At 40.4% G+C, this 26894-nt stretch overlaps 1 protein-coding gene across 8 annotated transcripts in view; it reads right to left on the bottom strand.

Moving 5' to 3' along the window:
* The window catches only part of LOC122539483 (putative E3 ubiquitin-protein ligase HERC3), a 60299-nt gene extending 36147 nt beyond the window's left edge, over positions 1–24152 (bottom strand). For all 8 annotated transcript variants that reach the window (XM_087979960.1, XM_087979963.1, XM_087979962.1 and 5 more), the window contains exons 1-11: positions 23778–24152; positions 20937–21093; positions 20291–20367; positions 16021–16242; positions 12236–12327; positions 10299–10429; positions 9006–9160; positions 7640–7716; positions 6620–6717; positions 4733–4792; positions 674–779 (exon numbers count right to left, since the gene is read on the bottom strand). In XM_087979960.1, the coding sequence (XP_087836086.1) occupies positions 674–779; positions 4733–4792; positions 6620–6717; positions 7640–7716; positions 9006–9160; positions 10299–10429; positions 12236–12327; positions 16021–16242; positions 20291–20367; positions 20937–21093; positions 23778–23958 (1356 nt within the window). In that variant the 5' untranslated portion in view covers positions 23959–24152. The remainder of the gene's footprint in view (positions 1–673; positions 780–4732; positions 4793–6619; positions 6718–7639; positions 7717–9005; positions 9161–10298; positions 10430–12235; positions 12328–16020; positions 16243–20290; positions 20368–20936; positions 21094–23777) is intronic.
* Positions 24153–26894: the final 2742 nt, after the last annotated feature.

Below are 26894 nucleotides of genomic sequence, written 5' to 3'. Positions count from 1 at the left end.
GTAAGTAATCTATTTGCCAAACTACTAAAGACCGTTTTCACCTTCTGTCTGTTTGTTATGATCCTTGCTGCTAGTATTACTGGACAAGTCAGATCCCAGAATCAAACCCCACTTGATCAATTGTATGCTTAATTCTAATTTTTAGATATTTAACATGGCAGTGAGTCACTAAAACACATTCACATGATGCTACAAGATGACCTTTAACAGTAGAATGTGAGTTTATTGCACAAGAGAGAAAAAGGTGGATGGGCATGAAACATCAAATAGTGAAAATGACCAGTGAATGAGTGTAAACAACACAGAATCACATAAATAGCCATGAATGTGAAAAGATTTATAAAAGGACACTCTAGTATTTCACAATGTGTGAAACTAAACACTATCAGGGTGAATTTGTTTTGAGACATATCAGGGAGTGCCACAGTTTTGTAGAGGAATCTTTTCGACATTTGAACCTGTAATTTGCAATTTAAGATGCTTTCACTGTCAAGTTGTAGCTGACGTGGAATGCATTTTGTAAATATTAAGACAATTATAGTCCTATTGAGTGGAACATGCTGTTGAGAAGGTGAAAATCTTTACAAATTCTGTAAGATTCAAGCTGAAATACTTTTTAAACAAAAAAAAAATTAAAATCGATTATACATTTTGGAAAAAACAAAAACATTACCTGCTGCAAAACTGAGGAGTTTTTTGCTAACATCACAAAGCCCAGATATACTGCAGACAGATTCAGACCAGATGTTTCCCCATTTGTTTTGAAATGGCCATCTTTGCTGATTTGAAAGATATAAAGAATGTTTCCATGATACGTCAGTAATCAATCTAATATTGAATTAGTTTCTTCAAATTTACTGCAGTTTGATTTGAAGTACAATTTCTTGAGTTAACACAATGTTTACAGTCATCCAAAACAGCGGGTGGCACCATGTGCTGGAGCTCAAACAGTCTCAGCTGGCTGAACTGTCACCTTCACCACATGTGCAATGATCCAATAAAGAGATAGGTAAAATTCTTACAGCCCTCCCACCCAACATCCCATGAATTCCATGGAATGGTGGTGTGTTTTGGATCTAAACCCCATCATCATTTACCCTCATTCATCCTTGTACTTATCTTCAATCAGTGAAATTGACTTTGTGTAGCCAGTGCCAACTCAACAACATTTATATAGCATCTATAATGCAACAAAACATTCCAAGCAGCTTCAGATGTGCATCATTAGACATACATTTCACACCAAGTTAGAGAAGACAACATTATTGTTGATCAAAAACTTGATCAAACAGGTTGGTTTAAGGAATGATTTAATAGAGGAAAGATAAAGAGACTGAGGAGATTCAGGAGTGAACCAAGGGCCTGAATGGTTGAAAACCTGGCAATCAATATTATGGGAAAAGGAGGTCACAGATATACAAGAGGCAGCACTGGAGGAATGCAGAGTTCTCGAGTTTAAGGGTGTTTGCTGGTTATGGACCAGAGCCAGTGTCGGCCAGTGATTAGAGTATAGTCTCAAATCTCAGCTATGTCACTGTAGGACAGTGTAAGGAAACAATCTATTCCTCGAAACATCTTTTAATATTTCCAGATCAAATAGCACAGTTGATGTTCCTTCAGGCACAGTTGATGTTTGTCTCAGTGTGGATCTCTGGGAATAGCCTTCAGAGCAAAAAAAAGTCCTGCATCACACAGCTGCCGAGGTGAAGCTTGACAAAAAGCACAAAAATCTCTCTTCTGACCATCTTCACAAAGGACAACAGCGTCTTCCCTACCACAGCCACCTTGAGAGCAATGTGTTGAAGAGCAAGACTCCTGACATGTAGGAAGGATCTGAAGATGAGGGCTTTTCTTACCAACATTCCCTTTGAGTTTTTTTTTGTGATCATTTAGAGAAGACAGTAGGAACATAGGAACATGAGTAGGCCATTCAGCCCCTCAAGACTGCTCCAGCATTCAATGAGATCATGGCTGATCTGTGACCTGCTCCATTCAGGCCTTTGTCCCATATCCCTTAATATCTTTGCTTAACAAACATTTATCCGTCTCATATTTTAAAACTAATGACTGTCATTTGTGGAAGAGTTCCAAATATCTACCACCCTTTGTGTATAGAAATGCTTTCTATCATCTCTCCTGAACAGTCTGACCCTCATCCTCAGATTATGCCCCCTAGTTCTAGAATCCCCAACCAGTGGAAATAGTTTCTTTCTATCTACCCTGTCTTTTCCCATTAATATCTTGAACATATTGATCAGATTGCCCTTAACCTTCCAAATTCTAGAGAAAACAGGTCTAACTTGTGTAATCACTCCTCATAACTTAACCCCTGATGTCCAGATATCATTTTTATAAATGGCTGTACTCCTTCCAAGGCTAATATATCCTTCCTAACATGTGATACTCTGATCTGCAAACTGTACTCCAAGGGTGGTCCTAACTAGAATTTTGTTTTATTGCAGCATAACTTCTGCATCCTTGTACTCCAGCCTTCTAGATGTAAATGCCAGCATTCTATTAGCTTTTGATTATGTTGTGCCCCTGTGAAGTGAAGACTCTTTGTCTTAAAATAGTGTTTTGGCCCATGGAACAAGCTAATAAAGAAAAAAGTGGATCTTGAGACACCTTTGGAATGATACAACTGGAACCGATCAGTTTGTAAAGCAATAAAATGAAAAACAGCAATAAGAAAAAAATAGAAGAAATGTTTTATATCTTTCATCCTACAGTCATGGAAACTTGTTGAGAAATCCAGATCTAATATAATGGGAATAAAACTATCAGTTCCAATGGAGGGTCGGACATGTACACTTGAAGGGGGAGAAAGTGAGGACTGCAGATACTGGAGATCAGAGTTGAGAGTGTGGTGCTGGAAAGGTACAGCAGGTCAGGCGGTATCCGAGGAGCTGGAGAAATCGATGTTTCGGGCAAGAGCACTTTGTCAGGAATGATTCAAAAATTGCCCAAAACTTTGATTCTCCTCCTCCTGACTGACTGCTTTTCCAGCACCACACTCCCAATGTATACTTGAAACTTTCTTTGTCTTTTGATGGCCTGCTGTGTGATTCATGCATCTTCTGTTTTCTAATTCAGCTGACAACAGTGTTACCTAGCAGAATATGTGTTCATTGTAGGACTGCAGGAAAGCAACTGGCAGAAGCAAATGGTTCATACCGAATATTGAAATTAGTGAATTGAAGTAGATCCAATTATGTTGACCCCTTTCTTCTGTCAGTCCAAAAGTGTATTTGAAATAGGGGTGGGTATACAATACACTCCAAATGGTCAAAAAAAAAGTTATGATACCATGCAAATGGGGGAAACACATCACAACTTGCATGTTATTTGCATGCTAGCATTGCAGTGGGGATAATATCAGTGCATTAAAACTATTAATTGACTGGTTGCTGTATGGCAATTGATCACAGTGGGTCCAAATCCCATTTCAAGATCGAGTGCTTAATCTGGGCTGACATCACTATACTGTCAGAGATGTTTCCTTGCAGATGAGACATTAAACTGTTTCCCTTCTAAACCAGCTATGAAAAGATTCAAGGAACCTTTCCAAAATGGAGCAGGAAGGATCAGTATTTATCCGTCAACAACATCTAAAGTATCAGATGACTTGATTGTTATCTCTCTGCCATTTGTGGAATCCCACTGTGCACAAACTAACTGCTGCACGTTCGACATTACAACAACAGTGAGAACAATTTAGCAGTGTTTTATAGACTCTGACGCCTTTCAGGATGTTCTGAAGCAAGGGAAACTATACAATTGCAAATCGTTTCCTTTCATTCAAAGTATAGCAGCAATATGATTCTCAAAGATTCTGAAGTCACACATCTAATGAAAGTGCATTATAGCAAAACAGCAGAGCAATGATCCCCTTTGAACTGGTGTCTGTGTCCAATGCATTGCAGATAATTTTGATTTTTTTTTGATTACATTACAGTGTGGAAACAGGCCCTTCGGCCCAACAAGTCCACACTGACCCGCCGAAGCGAAACCCACCCATACCCCTACATTTACCCCTTACCTAAGACTACGGGCAATTTAGTATGGCCAATTCACCTGACCCTGCACATCTTTGGACTGTGGGAGGAAACCAGAGCACCCGGAGGAAACCCACGCAGACACGGGGAGAACGTGCAAACTCCACACAGTCAGTCGCCTGAGGCGGGAATTGAACCCGGGTCTCTGGCGCTGTGAGGCAGCAGTGCTAACCACTGTGCCGCCGTGCTGCCCTTATGCTGCACCACCTGAAATATTGAAACAATGCTTATCCAGATTTTTACTGGAAGAACAACTGAAAGTGTGGCAGTGTTTCAATATAGGAAATCGGTGGCCATGAATTCCCAAACTCAAATTGTTTGTGGAGTTAAGACAAGGTTCAGAGTAGGCAGATGAGGTAGATTCAGGCTCATGACTGATCAAAGCTTGAACATACTACATAATACAGAAAAGGATGGTTTCAAGAGAGAGGTGGTCCTGCAAATCATCAAGCGATATTTTCGCAAAACTCTTTCCTTTCTCTAACTTGTTTAGTTGTATGCATTTCCTTGGAGTAAATTAGGTAAAATAAACACCAGAAAATAAGCATGTGATCCAAGTTAAAAATTTTGTTATTCCCTAGGCTTGTAGAACAAGATGACAAACTCAGATAAGATGTGCAGCAAGTCTAACTGTGATATTTTGATGTTAATTGTTCAGCAATCAAACATTTGCTTACTTGACATCAAGGAAACTTCCACACAGAGTTTGAGATGAAGAAAATGCCCGAACAATTCCCCTGTAAATGAAATTCAGACAAATTTAACCCATGCCATTTTTGTAAATGTTAGCTGCTTCTACTAACGTATAGTTAATTCAAATTCTCAGTAACTGTGTAGCTGAATCCTGTGAACAACAGGTTTTGCTTGACCCCCATTACTAGAGGAGACAGAAATACCCAAGTTGAATTCTATACTATCAATCATATTATAGGAATTTTCAAACTAAGTTATATTTAGAAGATGCATTCAAATGTGTCACGTCTTGCAAATAGTTCACTAAAATATGCATCCAATTGGTAAAATATTATCTCAGACTTTTTTTTAAAATTCATTCATGGGATGTGAGCATCACTGGCCCTGTCAACACTTATTGTCCATCCCTGAACTACCTAGAGGGCAATTAAGAGAAAATGAGGGCTGCAGATGCTGGAGATCAGAGCTGAAAAATGTGTTGCTGGAAAAGCGCAGCAGGTCAGGCAGCATCCAAGGAGCAGGAGAATCAACATTTCGGGCATAATAAACCCTTCTTCAGCAACACATTTTTCAGCAGAGGGCAATTAAGGTCAACCACTGTGGGTCTGGAGTCACATGTAGACCAGACTGGGTAAGGATGGCTGTTTTCCTTCCCTAAAAGGCTTTGGCAAACCAGATTGTTTCTCACAACAATTGACAGTAGTTACATGCTCACCATTGGTCGAGGTTTCTGTTCCACTCTAGATGGTTATGAATGTTCAGGTCATTGAGTACACTCAAGGCTGAGATCAATAGAATCTTGCAATATAAGAACATTTAATAAGAAGGGCATCAGGCAGATAAGCAGAGCTGAGGTTCAGGACCAGTCACAATGTTAGAGTGATGAAGCTGACTTGAAAAATCATATGGTCTATGACCTGCTACTGTTTTTGTTCTGAATGTACACGTGCCACCAGTGATTGGAACTTATTTTCTCAAGTTGTTTTAAATTAACTGTAAGCCATTTAAAATGTGCTATTAAGTCTGACATAAACAATCTGGTAAAATTTAGACTTGTTCTACTGTATAAGAAAGTTACAAGGGAAGGTTAACCAGATAAACTCTGCCTTCTTCAGGAATGCCCGAAACGTCGATTCTCCTGTTCCCTGAATGCTGCCTGACCTGCGGCGCTGTTCCAGCAACACATTTTCAGCTCTGATCTCCAGCATCTGCAGACCTCACTTTCTCCTCAATAAACCTACACTGTTCATCAAGACTAAACCTGTCTTTTGCCAAAGAATAGAGGTTTATAAAATCATGAGGGGCATGGAGAGGATAAATAGACAAGGTATTTTCACTGGGGTGGGGTGTCCAGAATTAGAGGGCATAGGTTTAGGGTGAGAGGGCAAGGATATAAAAGGGACCAAGGGGCAACTTTTTCACGCAGAGGGTGGTACGTGTATGGAATGAGCTGCCAGAGGAAGTGGTAGAGGCTAATACAATTACAGCATTTAAGAGGCATCTGGATGGGTATACGAATAGGAAGGGTTTGGAGGGATATGGGCCGGGTGCTGGCAAGTGGGACTAGATTAGGTTGGGATATCTTGTTGGCATGGATGAGTTGGACCGAAGGGTCTGTTTCCGTGCTGTACATCTCTATGACTCTAATTTGTGTCGGTATCCTTCCTCACTTGATGTCAATAACTTAGACAAATACTAACCTGAAGGATTGCTGGCAGTGAATCTGCCCAAAGCATTTCAGCTGATAAATTGGACAGTAACTGCAACATCCAACAGTGTGTCTTCAGGTGCTTGCACAAAAGAGATTAAAATAAAAGGGAGTTATATCGAAATAAATGATGATTAGCTGGATTTTGCACTAAGACACTTACTTTCTTGTGTTTTTGTCCAATTCTTGCTCCAGTAAATGGTCTACTGTCACGATTCTCCTCAAAGTATTGAAAGATTGATTGACACAGGGCAACAAATCCTGGAGAGAAAAACAAAACCCAAGAGGGCTGCATGTTCATCTGAACGCAAGGAACATGGACTGGAAACATCAATTCTCTCCAGTAGCAACCATTTTACAGGGTAGCATTGCCCTTGCCCCATAGCTGAACAAAACTGGGGCAATGAGGGGGGTCACTGTCACCAGATCGCCATTACCATCTGCACTTCACTGGGAGTGGTGGCCACTGCTGGTACTGCACTTGGATGAGGAGTTGAGCTTCACTGAATCGTGACCTTATATTTTGGGATCTCACTGGGTGCAAGCTGGCTGGCTCCGTTAGAAGCAGTGAGGGGTGAGGTTGGAGTGTGTGAGGAAGGAAGGGTAAACTGTCAGGGGGGATAACACTTTTTGAAGGGATAAGTGGCTTTCCTTTAAGGAGGGTCCCCACCTGCCTTCCACAAGCCCATGTAAAGAAACCTGCCACACCGGGCACTTGGTGTGGGCCTCCCCCACTGCCAGTTGAGTCCCAGTGCTGACTGGATTAGGGCCTTATTCATTGATTCACTAGCAGGCAGAGCTAGCAAAACTGTACGAGGATCTTGTTGGATTATTAAGGGGGCTGGATGGATTTTACATACCCTCCCACCAAACACCACAATTCCAGTGAGGACAGTGTACAAACTAGTCCAATGTCCCTTCTCCAGAGCCAGGTAATTTTCTTCCCTTCACACCTAGATTCCACCTACTTTCAATGATATCCATTAGGTTAATTAAGTCATTAGCTAATTAATTAATAGAATTAAAAGAGAAAAGCTCATTTTTTCTGTGTTACCCAATGATTATCTGAAATGTTTCTGAGCCCAATCAAATGCCCATTCCCAAATCTGTGGTCTTGCACCACCAGTATCTCCTTATTGCAACCAACACCATCAAGCGACTTCAAGTACATTTATCTCCTTACCATTTCATCACAGCACTCTGCAAAGCTTTGGTGGCCTCCTGCAAAAATTCTTTTCACAGCTAGTTTTGCTCCGTGTCCTGTCAAATTATACAATTACAGATTGAGTGGGCCGCTGTATTACTCAAAAAACATATTGACCTGTTCTTCCTTCTGTACTAAGTTCATCGTTTACATCCATGAGCCTTTCATGTCCTATCTTTCCATTCCAAACTCAGTTGCCCAGATTTGTAATGGAAAGTGCCTGAAAATGCTTTACTGGCTGAAAAGTCATAAATGGTGCCTAACCATCAGTGATCATTTCCACTCTTCATCTAATGTTGGAGGAGTGGCTGTTCATGAAGTAGCTGAAGTTGGGGGTTGGGCCTAGAACACTACACTGAGGAACTAAGCAATGTTGTGGTAGTGCCCCTACCTCTGAGTCATTAGGCCCAGGTTCATGTCTCACTTGCTCCAGAGGCACATAACATCTCTGAACAGGTTTGGGTAGAGAAAACTCCCCCAGATGAACTGAAGGGCGTAGTGGTAATGTTTCTACCTCGGAGCCATGATGCATGGGTTCAAATGTTACCTGCTCCACCTCCTCTTAACATTGATCTTTTTAAAAAAACTACCCCAGGGAACTCCTTCAGAGATGCTCAAGATTAAGGGTCTCCCACAGGCATCACTATTTTCCTTTGTTGTAGGTATGATTTAAACCTGTGGAGAGTTTGCGCCAGATTTCCATTGACTCCAGATTTTAACAGAGCGCCTTAATGCCAGACTCAGTCAAATGCAGACTTGATGCCAAGGGCAAATCACTCTCACCTCTTCAGTCCATGTTTGAATCAAGGCTATATGGAGGCCACGACTGAATGGCTCTGATAGAACCCAAACTGAATACAAGTGACCAGACTTGAGGAAAGTTGGACGGTCTGGGCTTGTAGGGATTTTCTAATCAACCTGTTCAGAGATGTTGTTACATACCTCTGGAGCAGGTGGGACTTGAACCCAGGCCTCCTTGCTCAGAGGTAGAGATACTATCACTGCACCACAAGAGTCCCACCAGACTGGGCTTGTATCCATTGGAGTTTTGAAGCGTGAAGGACATCTTGATTGAGATACACCTGTATTAGCTCCTCAGTGGTCTTAATGACAGAGCAAGCTGGAGGGACCAAATGGCCTCCAGCTATTCCTAATTCATATGTCCCACCACTTTGCTGATAATGAATAATAGACTAATGGGATAGTAATCGGTGGGATTGGCTTTTTCCGTTTTTTGGGCACAGCCGTATATACCAGTTTTCTACATAGATGCCAGTATTGCAGCTGCATTGGCATAGCCTGACTATGGGAGCAAGTTATAGGTATATCATTTTACATTGCTTACCATCTTCATATCCATTATAGGCAAATATGTCCGTTATGTTAATGGAAAGAGGCACCAACTGATCTCTGGTCTCTTTGTTTCCCAATTGCCCTTCCTCTCCACGACCAAAAGAGTAGATTTTGCCATACGATGGAACAAAAACAAGTGTGTGATAGCTGTGTAAACATACATACTTCTGTTAACTCACACTTAAAGGACTTTGCCTCGAACAATTTTGGAGTTGAACTTTGAATTAGGATTTGGGACAGAAAGCAAAAGGAAATTCTCTTCTTGCTGATTGTTGGGGAAGGTGCACTTCTATGTGGAGCCATTCCATTTTCTACTAGGATTGTGCTGATTCCTATTGGCTCAGGAGAAGAGAGTATTTGGACTTTCTTCAGACCTTGGCAGACGTTTTAATAATAAATGAGGCTTGGGGTTCCATCATGGATCAAGCCCAGGACTCCACCCAGCATTCCAAGCCATAAGTCGCTAGTGCCATCACACTCTCAAAGCCCACAGTTAGCTTGCTCTCAGAAGCCATTTCTTTGAGCTAGCTGAAAGTCCCCTCATCACTGTCAGTTCTCACGTTTATACCATGCACTCAGCTATTATTGCTCCTCTTGGTTAGGTATAGGGGTGTGGCCTTTCTCCCAAACCTCCTGGCTGGTGAGGTGGTAGTTGCAGCTGACTCAGTGGCTTCTCCTCCCCTGCCCCATTTTCGGGGTGGCAGCTGGAGCTGCTGGGCTTTTATTTGGGCTAGGGCTTGCAGAGTGATGGCAGCATTGGTCCAATGGAGTTCAGCAGCTCTCCTCTTCTGCTATTGTGGTCCACTGGGTGAGGTGTCTTTGCTACCTTGCTCCAGGGTATGGAGGTGGGGCAGTATAGGAGGATGCTGCATTTGGTCATGACTAGCATCCTGCAGGCTATGTGGGGCAACTTTGTCCAAATAGATCCTGGAGCTGGTGGAGGTCTTGGTGGGGTTGGGAAGGATGCTGTTGGGCTGTAGTTGAGCAATGGGATAGACTGAATGGCCATTCTGGAGTATGGTGGGTGTGGATCTTGGGCAAAGTGCAGTATGGGCAGCAGCCTCAAGTCTGAGAGAGGGAGAGCTTGGTCCAAAATGATGCCAACTAGGCTCACTAGACTACACCTTACTACAACAAACAAAGTCAATATGGCCATCATGATACTTCACAAGATTTCCGGCCCCGGTAATTTAATGATATTAAAGACAAACAGTGCTGAACAGGGAAACATTAAAGTGGAGTACCTTTATCTGCATTTCAATGTATTGGTGCTTTACAAACTCACCTTCCACATGCTATCTGAGATACTTTACTTCCAAACAGGTAACCAATCAGATGAGGTTTAATCTCATCCTTTGTGGAGTTGTGTCCAAGTTGTCCATAACTCCCAGCTCCAAAGGTGTAAACAAGTCCAACCTAGAGAAGGCACAGATGAATGACTATTTGTAAAATAAGGACACAAAAAAAAAAGAACCTGGAGCACATACTGAATTGTTCATTGAGCCTGTTCCATGATTCAGTACAATCATGACTGATCCAACTCCCCTTTCCTGCCTCTTCCTCATATCCACTGACTCCCTGCAAGACAAAAGACTCAATTCTATTTCAGTCTCAATTCTATTTGAATGAATGAATGATGGAGCATCAAAATGCTCTGGGATTGTGAAGTCCAGAGATTCACAACCTTTTGAGAAACAATTTCTCTTCATCTCAGTCCTAAATGAGCAACCCTTATCATGACAATCCCTTGAGGAGTGCAAATGATTTCTCGGCATCTAGCTTATCAAACTGCTTCAGAATCTGAAATCAATTCAGAAAGTGCTGGAGAAACTCAGCAGTATCTGTGGAGACACAAACAGAGTTGAGAATGTGGTGACTCTTCTTCAGAACTTCGGAATCTTGTATGTTAATGAGATTGTCCCTCATTCATCAACACTCATGCAAATCTCGGCCAAATTCACTCAGCCTCTCATCAGACCACCCCTTCAGCCCAGGGACTTAGTCAACTTTTGCTGTAATGTTCCCAATGCAGCTACATTTTCCCTTAAATATGGAGATCCAAACTGCACATAGCATTTCAGATCTGAACTCACCAATGCCCCGTACAACTTCTCTATTTCTTTTCTCCAATAGTCTCGTGATAAAGACCAACTTGCTATTTTCCCTCCTAATCGCTTGCTTTACCTGTATGCTAAATGTTTTGTGTTTTTTTCACTATTGCATCCAAGTCTTATTGAAACATCAACATTTAAGAATTTCACACCTTTCAAAAACTGTTGCACATTTCCATTTCTGCAACTTGTTGTCCATCTACTTAAACTGTTCTGCTTACCTTTCCACCAAGCTTTGAGTTATCAGCAAACTTAGATACATTACCATCCGCCCCTTCAGAAACGTCACCACAAAAGTATTGAAGAGTCAGTAGTCTATGTTGTATATGGTCTTGAAACGGTCAATACTTAGTTGAGTGCAGTAAGAACCATCCATTGACGATGCCATGGGGACTTGGTCAGAGCAAAAAAGGAGTTTGTGGGAGACAGATCCGTGGATAGTATGCTTCTAACAGTGTCTGTGGTAATGTAGGGCATAGTCATGCAGCCTGCAAATAGTTGTCATCGCATAATAAACTTTATCATTTACTCAACAAGATTCTTCTTGACAGATCGGAAAGGTGGATTTCCTAATCCACACAGGACAATGTGTTCTTCAGGGAATTTATACACCCAACAGTCCAGTGTCCTTTTAGTTTCATTAACTCTGATGCTTTATCAGTTATCACACATCATGGTGGTATCTAGTAATATAAACTTGTAACTTTAACTGATTCTATTTTGCATAAACAGATTCTCTGCAAATAGTCAACATGTTACTTCTACAATAGGAAAACTGTGCAGTCAGAAAACACATCTTAATTGTCTATACTCATAAATGAATAATTTGTATTTATTCAACCTGAGACAGCAGGTTGAAGTTCTGTCACTTTTGCTAACAACTAAAAGGCTACACTGTCTATTGTGCTCTTTCCCAGAGCAGGGTTTAACGCATGCTGCATACATTTGAATCTTGAAAGAGTAGCAGCTCTGCCACTTTCCAATTTCCATCATTAGCTCTTTTGTCATTGGTCTGTTTCTTCAAAGTGAGGCTTCATTAAAGATGAAAGAACTTCCAATATCACTCAGAAGCACCATGAAGATTTTAATTTCAGTTTCTTCCTTAACAAACCTTTGTCAGGACAGCAGTGTGTTCTTCTCCACAGGCGATATAGATGGTCCTCTTACCCTTCAACAGCGTCACATGGTTGGGTTCAAGTCTGTCTACGAGAAGGGGCGAAACAGCAATTAGCTCACTTTCTTACTCCAGTAGCAAAGTAACAACAAATGCCCAAGCTATTTTGAAGAGAAGGTGTTGGAATGGATTAACTGTGTAGGTTAAAAAAAGAATTATTAAATGAGTCACAATAAAATAATTCTTACTGTGCTATTGCACAAACTGTACACGTTAACATTGTTCCAAACTTCTGTTCTAAAATCCTGTGAACCCTCAGGCAGTCTGCTTGTGTTTAAGAATGATACAAAGAAATTACTCATTCTATTGTAAAATTTGGTATTTGGTAACTTCCCTGTGATATTTGGTAACTTCAGTCAGCAATTTAAAAATGGAATCACAGGGAAGACAAACAGATGGTTTGCATGTAACTTTAAAACTAAGAAAATGGATCAACAGGAAAGGGTAAGACAATTGGTGAGCTAGCTGATTTCAGATTTCTGTAGTGAACTGACAGAACAAAAGGCTCAGGAAAACTCAGCAGGAAAATGGAAGTTTGAAATTTGTGTTGGATTTCCTTGACTGGAATGTAAGGTGTCTGAGATGAGCAGTGTGACAGTATCAGAGCAATTAAAAAGGACCACTCCTACAGAGTTCAGGATCATATATGCAGATGTAATAGATCAATCAACCAGTCAACATTCTCCAAGAAAAGTTTAAAAGACTGAAGAATCTCTTTAACAAAACCAGCTGCATAACTAGATTAGATGCTTCTACAGAGAACTCTAGATTGAAGTTTGAACACTTCTCACATTACATCTGGGTTGGTACTTGCACTCTGCATTTAAAGAAGATTAAGCCTGTCTTTTGGTGCAAACCCCATTCTTAGCCCAAGATATAACCTTGAACCTTATGCTGGGGAGTGATATTTCAGCACATTGAATCTATACATCGCCTCTTGACGTTCAATGGCATTTGCATTGCAGAATCCAAACATATGAATTAGCCACAGAATTAGATAATTCAGCCCTTCAAACCTGTTCCACCATTCAATCAGATCATGGCTGATCTATTGTATTCTTAACTCCACAGTACCATCTATCCCAATAACCTGCATGATATAATCCCCAGTTATCAACATCCTGGAGGTTACTACTGACTAGAAACTGCCCAGGACCAGGCATATACTTTGGCTACAAGAGCAAGTCAGAGGCGAAATCCTGAGGCAAGTAACTCACACCTTTGACTCCTCAAAGCCTGTCCACCATATGATAGGAACAAATCAGGAGTTGGATGGAATCCACTCCATGTGCCTATTAATGTGTGGTTGGACTCTAGCTACCTTTAGTATCACAACGGAATGCTATCCAAGTCCATGGAACTTTCTTCAAGAGCTCTTATTTTACAACTTGACCCGTAAACACATTAGCTTCATGCAGGGTTGCAGCTTTTATTCTTTTCCAGTTCTCAATATTAACCACATGACTTTGACACCTTTACTACATGGTCACCGTCATCTATTATTAATCCTATTACTCTACATCTCCCCCGTCCTTATCCCCATTACATTCTAAACATTTTCCTGCAAAGCCTCAGACTTCAGAGCATCAGTATATTTGGTGCTTTAACTAATCTCCTTTATTGGATCTCAATCAGAGATTGATAATGTTTTGCATCTCTCAGTTGGAGTGTCCCACTCCTGGTTGGTTATTCAGCTTTCTTATAAGCAAGAAGTCCAGGGTTCTATTGGTTTCTTGTTAAATGATATCAATAAATTACAATTTCACCTTATAATCCCAAGATTTATTTCAACCATATATTATCTCAGTTGTGCTATGATCATTCCCTCTTTATGTTGGTTCTATACCTGGTGGATTGTAGCTGTTTAAGAGGACAGCTCATCACCTCCTTGTCAAGGGTATTTACAGATAGGCAATACACGTCAGCCTAGCCAGTGACATTCACATCTCGTGAATAAGTAAAAATAAATTAGACGTTGTCATTCACTTCTCAAACTCTTTGCACCACCATTAGAACCCTTGAGAATATTATAACTTGTTGAATGAAGCTTAAATGTATTTTTAGCAAGCCAGAATTACTTATCAGCCATGATTGAATGGTGCAGCAGTCTCAATGGGCCGAATGACCTAATTCTGCTCCCATGGAGAAAGTGAGGACTGCTGATGCTGGAGATTAGAGTCAAAGAGTGTGATGCTGGAAAAGGCATTACATTCCTGATGATGAGCTTATGCTCAAAATGTCGACTCACCTTCTCCTCAGATGCTGCCTGACCGGCTATGCTTTTCTAGCACCACACTTTTTGACTAATTTTGCTCCCATATCTTATGGTCTTATGTACAAACTGACTGGTCGTGAAAAACTAATTATATTTGGGGAATGCCACATTTCTCAGTTTTACACCAAACTTAATGACTAGCATTTCAAAATACTATTTTAAATTTGCTTATCTTCTAGTATAAATCAATAGTTTACCATTTTTACAATTATAAAAACTGAACAAGAAAACCGGTCACTACTTCCTGCATTGATGTCTGTGAGAATTCTTCAATGTGATTGGCTACTTAAGTTGATCCCATTGTTACCAGCCACCAGAGATCTCTTTTTGCTGGCACCAGAATAAAGCTAAGGTTAGGAAAGGGGAAGACCCTGCAATGTGATCTCTAGATCATTATACATAATATAAAAGCAAAGTACTATGGACATAAAAACAGGGTGACATGGTGGTTCAGTGCTTAGCACTGCTGCCTCACAGCACCAGAGATGTGGGTTCAATTCCAGCTTCGGGTGACTGTCTGTGTGGAGTTTGCACATTCTCCCCATGTCTGCGTGGGTTTCCTCCAGGTGCACGGTTTCTTCCCATAATCCAAAGATGTGCCATTTAGGTGAATTGGCCATGCTAAATTGCCCCTAGTATTCAGTGATGTGTAGGTTAGGTGCATTAGTCAGGAGTAAATGTAGGACAACAGGGTAGGGGGATAGGTCTGGGTGGGTTACTCTTTGAAAGATTGGTGTGGACCTGTTGGGCCGAAGGGTCTGTTTCCACACTGTAGGGAATGTATAATGCAATGAAACAGAAGCCGAAAATGCTGGAGGAACTCAGCACGTCTGACAGTATCTGTCAAGAGACAAACAGAGTTAATGGTTTGAGTCTGATTTGATTATCCTTCAGAACTTTAGATCATTGTTTCTGGCTTTCTTCAAGGGCGATGGCAAACCATCTTCACCACTTGCTAATTGTACATCAAGTTACCATTTAATTGTATTCAGGTATTGGGTATTACCCAGGGATTGACATATGCTCCTACACAGAGGAATATCATGAAATGGTAAAAACCAAAAGAACTGCACATGCTGCAAATCAGAAACAATAACAGAAATTGCTGGAAAAGCTCAGCAGGTCTGGCAGCATCTGAAGAGATAATCGGAGTTTACTTTTCGGGTTGAGTCACCCTTCCTCAGAACTCAACGAAATGGCATGTGTTTGGGATTTTGGAGGTGTGCATTTTTAATACGTACCTCTACAAACGAAAATTTCCAAGAGCGTCATGATTTAGCTCTGGTTCTATCCTCTACCATCGAGCTTCTGGAGATGTAACGCCACTGATTGCAAATCTGAGCTCTCGTTAAATAATTCCCTGATTTTGGATGGATGCATGGTATTGTTTTGAAATGGCAACAATGGAAAGGAAAGGAAGGGCAATAGTTTCTGTAAAGTTTCTTACCCTCTGTGTCCTTGAGTCCCAGCTGTCCGTGATTATTTCTCCCCCATCCAAACACCGTCCCAGAGAGAGACAGGGTGAAGCTGTGATCTCCTCCTGCAGCGATCTGTGCCACTGGCATCCCAGTGAGGGATATGACACTCTGAGGACTGTGCTGGGAGACATCTTTTGTACCATGACCAAGTTGGCCATAAGTGTTCTGTCCCCAGGCAAAGAGTTGGCCATCTTTTAACCGAAAACAAATAAGAAAAAAATATTAAATTACCTCTGGTTCCACTTAGTGTACCAAGTTTAAAATCATCATGTTTAACTTCAACAAGAAAACTGAGAAAGTGAAAAATCTACAGTAGGCCAATTTCTCTTATGTATTGAGAAGGCTCAGAGTTTTAAAACAGTTAGTTATAAACAGTTAGCAGTCTATTTCTGCTGCAGTCAAAATACCTGAATATACACAGTTCCACTGAGTAGAGTTATACCACCTTTGAAACAGGAGGTGAAAGCTTTGAGCACCATCCCTGATCATCCCAGTAAATGGAGATGAGAATATTGTCTCTAAAAATAGGATTGACACCTGCCTACTCATATCCAGCTGTAATGACCACTAGTGAGTGATAGTATTTACATGATTAAAGCGATATAAAGGGTACTTGCATTTATTAGCCACGTTTTGAGTTTAAAAGTAGGAAGGTTATGTTGGAACTGTAAAAAACATAGATTTGGCTACAACTAAAGTCCTGCATACAATTCTAGAATCTACATTATAGAAAGGTGAGATTGCGATGGAGAGGGCGCAGAGGAGATTTACAAAGATTTTGCCAGGGCTGGAGAATTCGAGTTATAAGGAGAAACTGGATAGACTGGGGCTGTATTCCTTGGAGCAACAGAGAGTGAAAAGGAGCAGGTGTGAAATGTATGAAATTATGAGGGGCACACAAATAGGGGAGACAGAAAGAGACTTCTCCCTTTGGTGGAGCAATAAAAGACCAGGGGGTACAGATTTATGGTAAGGGTCATGCCTTAGAGGGATATGAGGATTTTAGTTTTCACTCACATGGTGAAAAGAATCTGGAACTCACTACCTGTAAGGATGGTAGAAGTATTTACACTTACACCTGTGTTGCCAAGGAGCTTATTTTCAACCAATGCAGACTCAATGGGCCGAAGGGCCTTTTTCTGTGCTGTAGACCTCTCAGACTCTCTCCTCATCTTTTAGCCAAAAGGGATGAGTTTGAACACCCTGCACAGACAGTAATGGCAAGTGGAGACCAGGATACCAGTTCTAAAAACTGGGCTGAAGCCCAGGGAGAGAGGTGATGCAGGGCTATTTAATAGTGGTACCGTTTAGTAAAGAGTAGATAGGACTCTTCATCCTTGGCTGTGTCACAGCAGAAGATACAGGGAAGGCAATGGGACAACACTTCAACTACTTATCTCTAGAACCTGGCTTGAGAATTGTGTGTGAGAGACTTAGGGCTTGCCATAAAGGCAAGACGCAACAGACAGACTAATGACCGTGTTCCTTACTATTTGTTTTAAGTAATATTGACAATAAAGTAATATGCTTGTCCCTCATTATAACATGCAAGTATGTTTAACATAGATCACTTAGATGGCAAACGTCTCATCCAGTAAATGTGGCCACAAGATATTATTGCAGCAACCCACTTTAAGAAAGAAAAAAAAATCAGCCATTTAATCATTTGTGTGATCATATACAGGCTTGCATTTATGCAGTTATTCTGGAGCATGGGTATTGCAAACTTTAGGGATATAGAGGTGATATTGTCTGGGATAAGTGAGATCAAGCTTGAACACCAGGCATCAGTTAACAAGAAATGTGATCAAGATATGAAGCTATTGGACTGTGTCATAACAGGACCTCAACAAATAGGCTAACTTGCCAACTAAAACGTTTTACTTGCCAACATAGTACTTTGAGAATTTGAATTCAATCACGAGAAAAAAACTGACTGATAAAAGCCCCTGATGAGACCGAAAGGGAAATTCAACTCAAACTGCTAGATTAGGGCAATTAAGGATAGGTTTTAAGTGCTGGACTTGACAGCAATGCTCTGGCCCAGAAGGCAGTGGAGGCCAAGTCTCTGGATACTTTCAAGAAAGAGATGGATAGAGCTCTTAGAGACAGTGGAATCAAGGGTTATGTGGATAAGGCAGGAACAGGCTACTGATTGTGGATGATCAGCCCTGATCATAATGAATGGTGGTGCTGGCTCGAAGGGCCGAATTGGCTATTCCCACATCTATTGTCTATTGTCTTCTAAAAATGGAAAGAACAGCCGTTCAACTTTCTCAATTTAAAAAGGTACCAAGAATTGAATACTGGATAGTTTTAGGCAATATGCTCAGAAAAACAAAAGTATGTACTTGCATTGCACGTCTCATGACTACAGGATGTTTGAAGGTGCTTTACAAACAATTAAGTAGTTTTGAACTGTTGTAATCTAAGAAGCACAGCAACCAACTTGGACACAGAAAAGTCCAGAAAACAGCAAATGAGCAGATAATCCAATTTCTTTTCGTGATTTTGTTTGAGGAATAAATATTGGCAATGAAACCAGGGACATCACATCTGCTCGGAGAGTCACACAGCACAGAAACAGACCCTTTGGTTCAACTAGACCATGCCAAATATAATCCCAAACTAAACTAGTTCCATTTGTTTGCTCCTGACCCATATCCCTCCAAACCTTTCCTATTCATGTATTTATCCAAATGTCTTTTAAATGTTGTAACTGTGTCCACACCCACCATTTCCTCAGGATGTTTATTCCACACGGGCCACTCTATAGAACATTTGCCCCTCGTGTCTTTTTTCAAAAATCTGTCTCCCCTCAGCTTAAAAATCTGCCCCCTAGTCTTGAAACCCCTGATTGTCTTCTTCAAACTAATGTTATAGGATCCTTTAAAACCCCAACGAGGGTAAACAAGTCCTTCCTTTAACACCTCATCTGAGCAACAGTAGGTCTGACAATGTAGCATTCTGTGTAAAGTTTTTCAGTTTATTTCCTTTGGCATTAAAGTCCTATATTACTCTTAAACTACAATTTTCCAGCTGAGAAGCTAGAGTGCTCCCAACAGAGCCATAGCTGACGTATCTAATTGGGGTAAAAAGATTTAGCCAATTAATATATTAGCGAGTTTTGAGAAGATTTGTAGCTTAGGTTGAGGTTCTAGATGTAGGTTTGCTTGCTGAGCTGGAAAGTTCATTTTCAGATGTTTCGTCACCATACTAGGTGACATCATCAATGAGCCTCCAGATGAAGCACTGGTGGCATGGCCCATTTTCTATCTATGTGTTTAGGGTTTCCTTGGGTTGGTGATGTTATTTCTTGTGATGACACCATTTCCTGCAGTGATGTCATTTCCTGTTCTTTTTCTCAAGTGGTGGTAAATGGGATCCAGGTCAATGTGTTTTTTGATAGAGTTCCGGTTGGAATGCCATGCTTTTACGAATTCTCGTGTGTGTCTCTGGTTGGCTTGTTCTAGGATGGATGTGTTATCCCAGTCGAAGTGATGTCCTTCTTCATCCGTATGTAAGGATACTAGTGAGAGTTGGTCATGTCTTTTTGTGGCTAGCCTCCACCCCGGAGGCTCCCTGCCTTCATTCCTGATGAAGGGCTTTTGCCCGAAACATCGATTTTCCTGCTCCTAGGATGCTACCTGACCTGCTGTGCTTTTCCAGCACCACTTTAATCTAGACTCTGATTTCCAGCATCTGCAGTCCTCACTTTTGCCATGTCTTTTTGTGGCTAGTTGATGGCCAGGTATCCTGCTGACTAGTTTTCTGCCTGTTTGTCCAATGTAGTGTTTGTTATAGTTCTTGCAAGGTAATTTATAAATGACATTAGTTTTGCTTGTTGTCAGTATAGGGTCTTTCAAAGTTCATTAGCTGCTGTTTTAATGTGTGGGTGGGTATGTGGTATACCATGATGCCAAAAGGTCTGACTAGTCAGGCATCTACTCAGATCTCTTGGCATCATAGTAGCCCACAACCCACCAACACACTAAAACAGCAGCTAATGAACTCAAGAATAGTAATTTTTTTTTATGTCAGGCACCCTGACAGGCTTGATCTTTGCTGCATTCAATGGAAATTTGATCACAGAATTAACCAATGAACATAATAATCATGTTACATATAGATCTAAAATCAGACCTGGTTCACAGAAGGATTATTGTTTACTGTTACATCTTCTTCATCTTTTTGGCTTCTGATTAAGTCACTACAAGTATGTTTAAGATTAAATCTTACTTTTAGACAGTGCCAGTGAGTGATTGTTTCCACAAGCCACCTGAATGATGTGGGTATTACTCAAACTCTTAAGCACTCTGGAAAGAAATAAAAGATAATTGTCAATACACCATATCTAGATCTTTATTAGAAATATAACCTGTTTCATTACTTGATAGGCTCTGATATATTGTTTAAAATAAAAATTGTGAAGATTAGACTTTACAATACTGCACACTAGCAGAACTTTGCTTATCCTAATCTCTCTAAACAGGAAGGTGACCAAGCACAAAGTTTAAACAAAATAGCTGTTAAACACATCCATATGAGTCAGTGAACCAGCCTTGATTTGGAATGATTGAGTAAAGGTCATAGATTTAAATTCTATTCCACAGACTTGAGCATATAATCAAGGTTAGAACTACAGTGCAATACTGAAGGAGTGCCTCACTGATTGTTTGGATGAAACATTAAACTTTGACAATGTGTCCCTAAGTACTGTACTTGTTAGTGGTCTTTAGAGTGAATTCTGCCATTACTTCACTATGCCCTAACATTTCAGCAACACAATTTATATTATAATGGTGCAGAACGCAACAAGAATACAAAAAAAAGGAAACATACAAGTTTGAAAACATACAAGTTACTAGGATAATGTAACTCTTACTGTGGTTTCATGATGGAGAATTCTTTTACTTTAGCTGCTGTTTCCTTCGATTTAACTTCACTCTGAAAAACGATTCCTGTTTTAGAAAGGAAGAGGATGTGGGATATTCCACTCTCCGCAATGTCAATTTTCTGCTCCTTGAAGTGAGTAAATTGTCCTGACACAAAATCAAAACAGAATATTAATATTTAGGTGAAGGGTATTACAATGAATATGTTTCTGGGCTAATAATCCAGGGATCAAATGTTCAAACCCTCAAGAACTTGAGAATCCAGTTTTAAAAAAAGTTTTCATGAAGCTATCTGATTGTTAAAACCTATCCAATTCACTACAGTCCTTCAAGTAAAGATACCTGTCATCCATAACTAGTCATTGTAAAGAATTATAACCCCAAAACCATTATTGTTGACTCTGAAATGTCCCAGGAAGCCACTCAAAACATGACAGACCCACTAATAGTTGGAAAATTATGGTAAGGTCTGAATAGAATAGATGAGGGGAGACTGTATCTACTCATAAAAAGGATCACACACATGTCATTGGTTTAGATTAGATTCCCTACAGATTCCCTACAGTGTGGAAACAGGCCCTTTGGCCCAACAAGTCCACACCGAACTTCCGAAGAGTAACCCACCCAGACCCATTTCCCTCTGACTAATGCACTTAACACTATAGGCAATTTAGCATGGCCAATTCACCTGACCTGCACATCTTGGTGACTTTTAAAAGTGATTTGCAAAAGTAGTAAATGTGATGTGAGATAAAAAAAAACATTTTCACGCACTAAATAGTTAAGTTTTGGAATACATTACCTGGAAGTATGGGTGGAAGTAGAATAAATGGAGCCATTTGAAAGGGTGCTTATTTGAATAGAAACACTTGGAGTATGGGGAAAAGGCAGGAGAATGAATAGCTCACAATCATTATGTTCATTTGAAGAGTCAGTGCAGACATGATGGCCCAAATGGCCTCCTTCTGCACTGTAATGTTTTTATAATTTTGAAGTAAAGGCAAACTACTGCAGATGCTGGAAATCTGAAACAAACAAGGAGTATGCTGGACAAACTCAGCAGGTTTGGCAGCATCTGTGGAAAGAGAAACAGAGTTAACATTCAGAATTCTGAAGAAGTTCATACTAGACTTGAAATGTTAATTCTGTTTCTCTCTCCCCTGATTTTGTAATATGTTGGCATGGAACTAAAGATGTGTAATGCCACATCACAGATGTTAATAAAAGCCAAATTTATGTTAACAATCAGTAGATTAACAAGTTAAATTCAAAGGGGTAATTCTGTCTTGCTGCTGTTAATCTAGATTAATTGCACTAAAATTGTACCGCAGCTTGAGAGTTCAGGACAAATAAACTTGTGTATTCACTTGAATTCAAATGATTGGTGATTAATTTAGTAGAGACATTTAAGGTGATACTAAGGTTATCAATTAAATAATGTTTATGCATATAATAATAACATTAAAATGGGAATACTGGGCAAATCAGAATAAAGCAATCACAACAATTTTGATAAAATAAAAAGTTACAATTTGAACATTCAAATGGAAAAATAAATTCAACTTAAAGTTAATCTCTCTTCTGGTCAATTTATCTCCACCAATTATAATAACAAGGGAACAAACAAATAATGAATCTATCCAAACTTGAAAGGGTTTGGAAAAGATTTACAAGGCTGGTGCCAAGGTTGGAGAGTTTGAACTATAGGGAGAAGCTGAATAGACTAGGGCTACTTTCCCTGGAGTGTGGGAGACTGAGGGATGACCTTATAGAAGTTTATAAAATCACGATGGGCTTGGATAGGGTAAATAGCAACAGTCTTTTACCCAGGAGGGGAGTCCAGGACTAGGGGGCATAGGTTTAAGGTGAGTGAGGAAAGATTTAAAAAGGGATCTCAGGGAGGATCTTTTTCACACAAAGTGGTGCATGCATGGAATGCACTGCCAGAGAGTAAGTGGAGGAGTCTGGTACAATTAAAACACATAAAAAGGCATCTGGATGGGTATATGAATAAGAATAATTTAGAGGGATATGGGCCAAATGCTGGCAAATGGGACTAGATTTATTTAGAATATCTAGTCGCCTTGGACGGAGTTGGATGGAAGGATCTGTGTCCACGCTGTATATCTCTATGACTCTAATCAGACCCAGTCCTTGCTAACGGGGTGTGTATTAATGGCGATGTCAATGAAGTCAATGAAGATGTCAATGAAGACATTGAAGATGTCTTTTCAGAACCGGGCACCAGAGGTCGCTGCTGCAGCTGCCTCTCTGACTGGGAAAACGAAACCGAAACACATTAAGATCAAATAAAGGGGAAACAATATTGGTTTAAGGAGAGATCTGAGGGAAGCCGATACCACATAGCTCTTGAAACGCAGACGCTTTCACCTGGCTGAATAATCAATAGCCACATTACAATCAATACCCAAACGGTATCCTTAACACAAATGCAATACAAAACTCAAAAATGCAAATTAAATGTAATTTAGGGTGTAGGTTTGCTCGCTGAGCTGTCGGTTTGATATCCAGACGTTTCATTACCTGGCTAGGTAACATCATCAGTGGCGACCTCCAAGTGAAGGTAAATATAATTCCTGTGACAACTTTGTTTTAAATGATCAGAATGTAGCAACTGTCACACAATTCTTCACAAGAACTTAATATGAATAATAGATATCAAATACATGGTTAGCTATAGACTCTGAACACTATTTACTTTACATTATGTCTAAATTGATACATAATTATTTGTTCTATATATAATCATTTAATTTTAAACAGTTCTCCTTCCTATTATAGACAGGATTGTAATATTTCCATTTCCTCACCAGGTTTTGATTTTCGCTTCCATCCGCGGGCTCTGGTATAAACTTTCCCGTTTTCCAACACAAACACAGTGACTCCTTCCCGGCTGCAAGCATGTTGAACCCTCTCTCCCTTGAGAATCTCCTCTGACGGGGAACAGGGATTCTGTCCGCTCCCTGAGGTCAACTCCCCCCAAGACAACATCCTTCTCTCTCTCTCTCTGCCTGCTTTATTATTCCTCCTTCAATCAACCGGGAAACTGAGAGAAAGGAAAATAAACAATTATAACTCAGAAAGTCAGATATAAAATACTCCTTTTCCCGGATCTGCTGCAGCGTTCGTTTAAACCTTAGACAAACTATCTCTTTTAGCTTTGTACACCCCAGTCCAACACCGGAATCTCCGAATCATATCTCTCCCACACACGCAAGAAAATATATTTGTTAATTGCCTTCTCTTGGCCCCGCCTCTGACCCAGCAGTGCGAGCCAATAGCATCGAGAATTGCACTGTTTTGGGGAGTAACCTTTCAACTGTATTGACCCACTCATTCATAGCGATTGGAAGGTTTATATGGTCCTGTATTATATTGTTCTCTATGCAATCCACAAGACGATGGCATAACGTTCTAAAACTTCCACTGGACTGAGTAAATATTTCAGGAGCAAAACAATACCATGTGTCAATGTTTTGCAGTGTTTAGACGGGGGACTTTTTCTGTTTAGCATCTGCACTGCTGTGACTCCCAGCTCCTCACATTATTCACAAGAAGCTGATTTACTTATTGTTCAAAACGGAGAGAAATTAAGACATCGGAGCAAAAACAGGCCATTCAACCCATCATGTCTACTCAGCAATTTGATGAGATCATGGTTTAACTAATAATCCTCCACTCCACTTCCCTGCCTTTTCCCCATACTCTTGATTCTCTGATTAAAATTCCATCTATATCAGCTTTGAACATACTTAATGACTCAGTCTCTACAGCCCTCTGTAGTACAGAATTCCACAGAGTTGCTACCCTCTGAGAAGAGATTCCTCCTCATCTCCATCTTAAATGAGTGACCTCTTACTTTGAGATCATGCCCTCTGGCCCTAGACTGTCCCACAAGGGAAAACACTTCCCTGCACCTACCCTGTCAAGCTCCCTGAGAACCTTATGTGTTTCCATAATAGAACACAGAACAGTACAGCACAGAACAGGCCCTTCAGCCCACGATGTTGTGCCGACCACTGATCCTCATGTATGCACCCTCAAATTTCTGTGACCATATGCATGTCCAGTCGTCTCTTAAATGTCCCCAATGACCTTGCTTCCACAACTGCTGCTGGCAACGCATTCCATGCTCTCACAACCCTCTGTGTAAAGAAATGTCTCCTCTCATTCTTCTAAACACCGAAAAGTATAGGCCAAACCTACACAACCTCCGTTTTAAATATTGCTTGCTAGTTTACCCATAACATATATTTTCTCCTTTTTTAAAAAATAATTTTTTTGTTCATTATCAACATTTTCCCAATCCTTTGGCTTTCCACTAATCATCATGACATTGCATCTTTTCCTTGCAATTTGATGCTATCTTTAAATTCCTTGGTTAATGATGATTCCTTGATCCCCTTCCTGGAATCCAACTTCCACATTGGGATATATCTTTATTACGAGTCAATAACTATAAATATCAGCCATTGCTCATTGATTGTCTTTCCTGCTAAACCTCTTTCTCAGTCCACTCCAGCCAGCTCTGCCTCATTCTTTTGAAACTGTCTTTCTTTAAGTTTAGGGTACTTATTTCTGACCCAACATATAAGGTTCTCAGGGAGCTTGACAGGGTAGGTGCAGGAAAGTGTTTTCCCTTGTGGGACAGTCTAGGGCCAGAGGGCATGATCTCAAACTAAGAGGTCACTTATTTAAGATGGAGATGAGAAGGAATCTCTTCTCAGAGGGTAGCAATTCTGTGCTATTCTGTACTACAGAGGGCTGTAGAGACTGAGTCGTTAAGTATGTTCAAAGCTGATATAGATGGATTTTTAATCAGAGAATCAAATGTATGGAGAGTTTCCCACTCTCAAACTTAATGCCAAATTCTATCATGTTCTGTTTATTGATTCCTAGATCCTACCTACTTAGATCATTTACTAAATCTGTCTTATTACCAGATCCAAAGTAACCTGATGCCTGGTTTGATCCACAACATATTGTTCTAGGAAGCTATTCCAAATACACGATGAACTCTTCCTTGTGTCTACCTTTGTCAATCTGATTTTTGCAAACAACATAAAAATCACTCACAATTGATGTACTGCCTTTTTTTAATGTCACGTTATCTCCTATTTATTCTCTGCCCTACAATAAAGCTACTGCTAAGAGTCCTATAGAATACCACCATCAGTGTCTCCTGCCTCTTCTTATTTCTTGCCTGCACCAGTATGAATTCTACATCTTCCGATGCAAGATCATTTCTTGCTATCTTACTTATTCCATTTTGTACGAAGTTGGCAGAAGGGGCCAGATGCAGAGGACATGATTTGAGCGATCAGCAAAATTAAAAACAGTGACACAAAGAAAAATGTTGATGTACAGCAAGTGGTTAGTCATGATCTTATTAAATGATGGAGGGGGTTCAATGAGCCAAATCGATTACCTCTGCGCCCAACCTGCACGTTCAAATGACCTGATCAAATGTTTGAAGGGGCGAATGGTTTTCTCTTGTTTTTGGTAAATCTGAGGATTTTCCCATACAATCTCTGATATCAGTGGGACTGTGAGGCTGAAGATTTTATGTCTCTCATGCTGGAGTACATTTTCAAAACAAAACATTCAAAAGCTGTTACATATTACAGACTGCATTCACCTTGTGTAGGAAGCGTACAGTGATGCTTCAATGGCTTAGACAGTCGGCACGAGGTTGAAAAATTCGCAAGAAATCATAAGGAGCCAGGTGATGGGTTGATCTGCTTGAGTCCGTGAGATTGCAATGTATCCATAAGGCAATGTACCCATAAAAGCAGCAACAGACTGAGGCAGCAATCATGTGGAAGGAGAGCAATGATTGAGACACCAATGACCTCTTGCCCATTTTAAACCCAAGCAAAGATAAAAACTCTCAACTCTCAGTAACTTAGTTCTGACACAATGCAAAA

Source organism: Chiloscyllium plagiosum, unplaced genomic scaffold (assembly GCF_037043375.1).
Source record: "Chiloscyllium plagiosum isolate Xiang-an unplaced genomic scaffold, Cpla_swu_hap1 HiC_scaffold_36, whole genome shotgun sequence".
Taxonomy (NCBI): domain Eukaryota; kingdom Metazoa; phylum Chordata; class Chondrichthyes; order Orectolobiformes; family Hemiscylliidae; genus Chiloscyllium; species Chiloscyllium plagiosum.
Note: the sequence above shows the minus strand (reverse complement) of the source record. Positions and strands in the feature narration are given on the sequence as shown.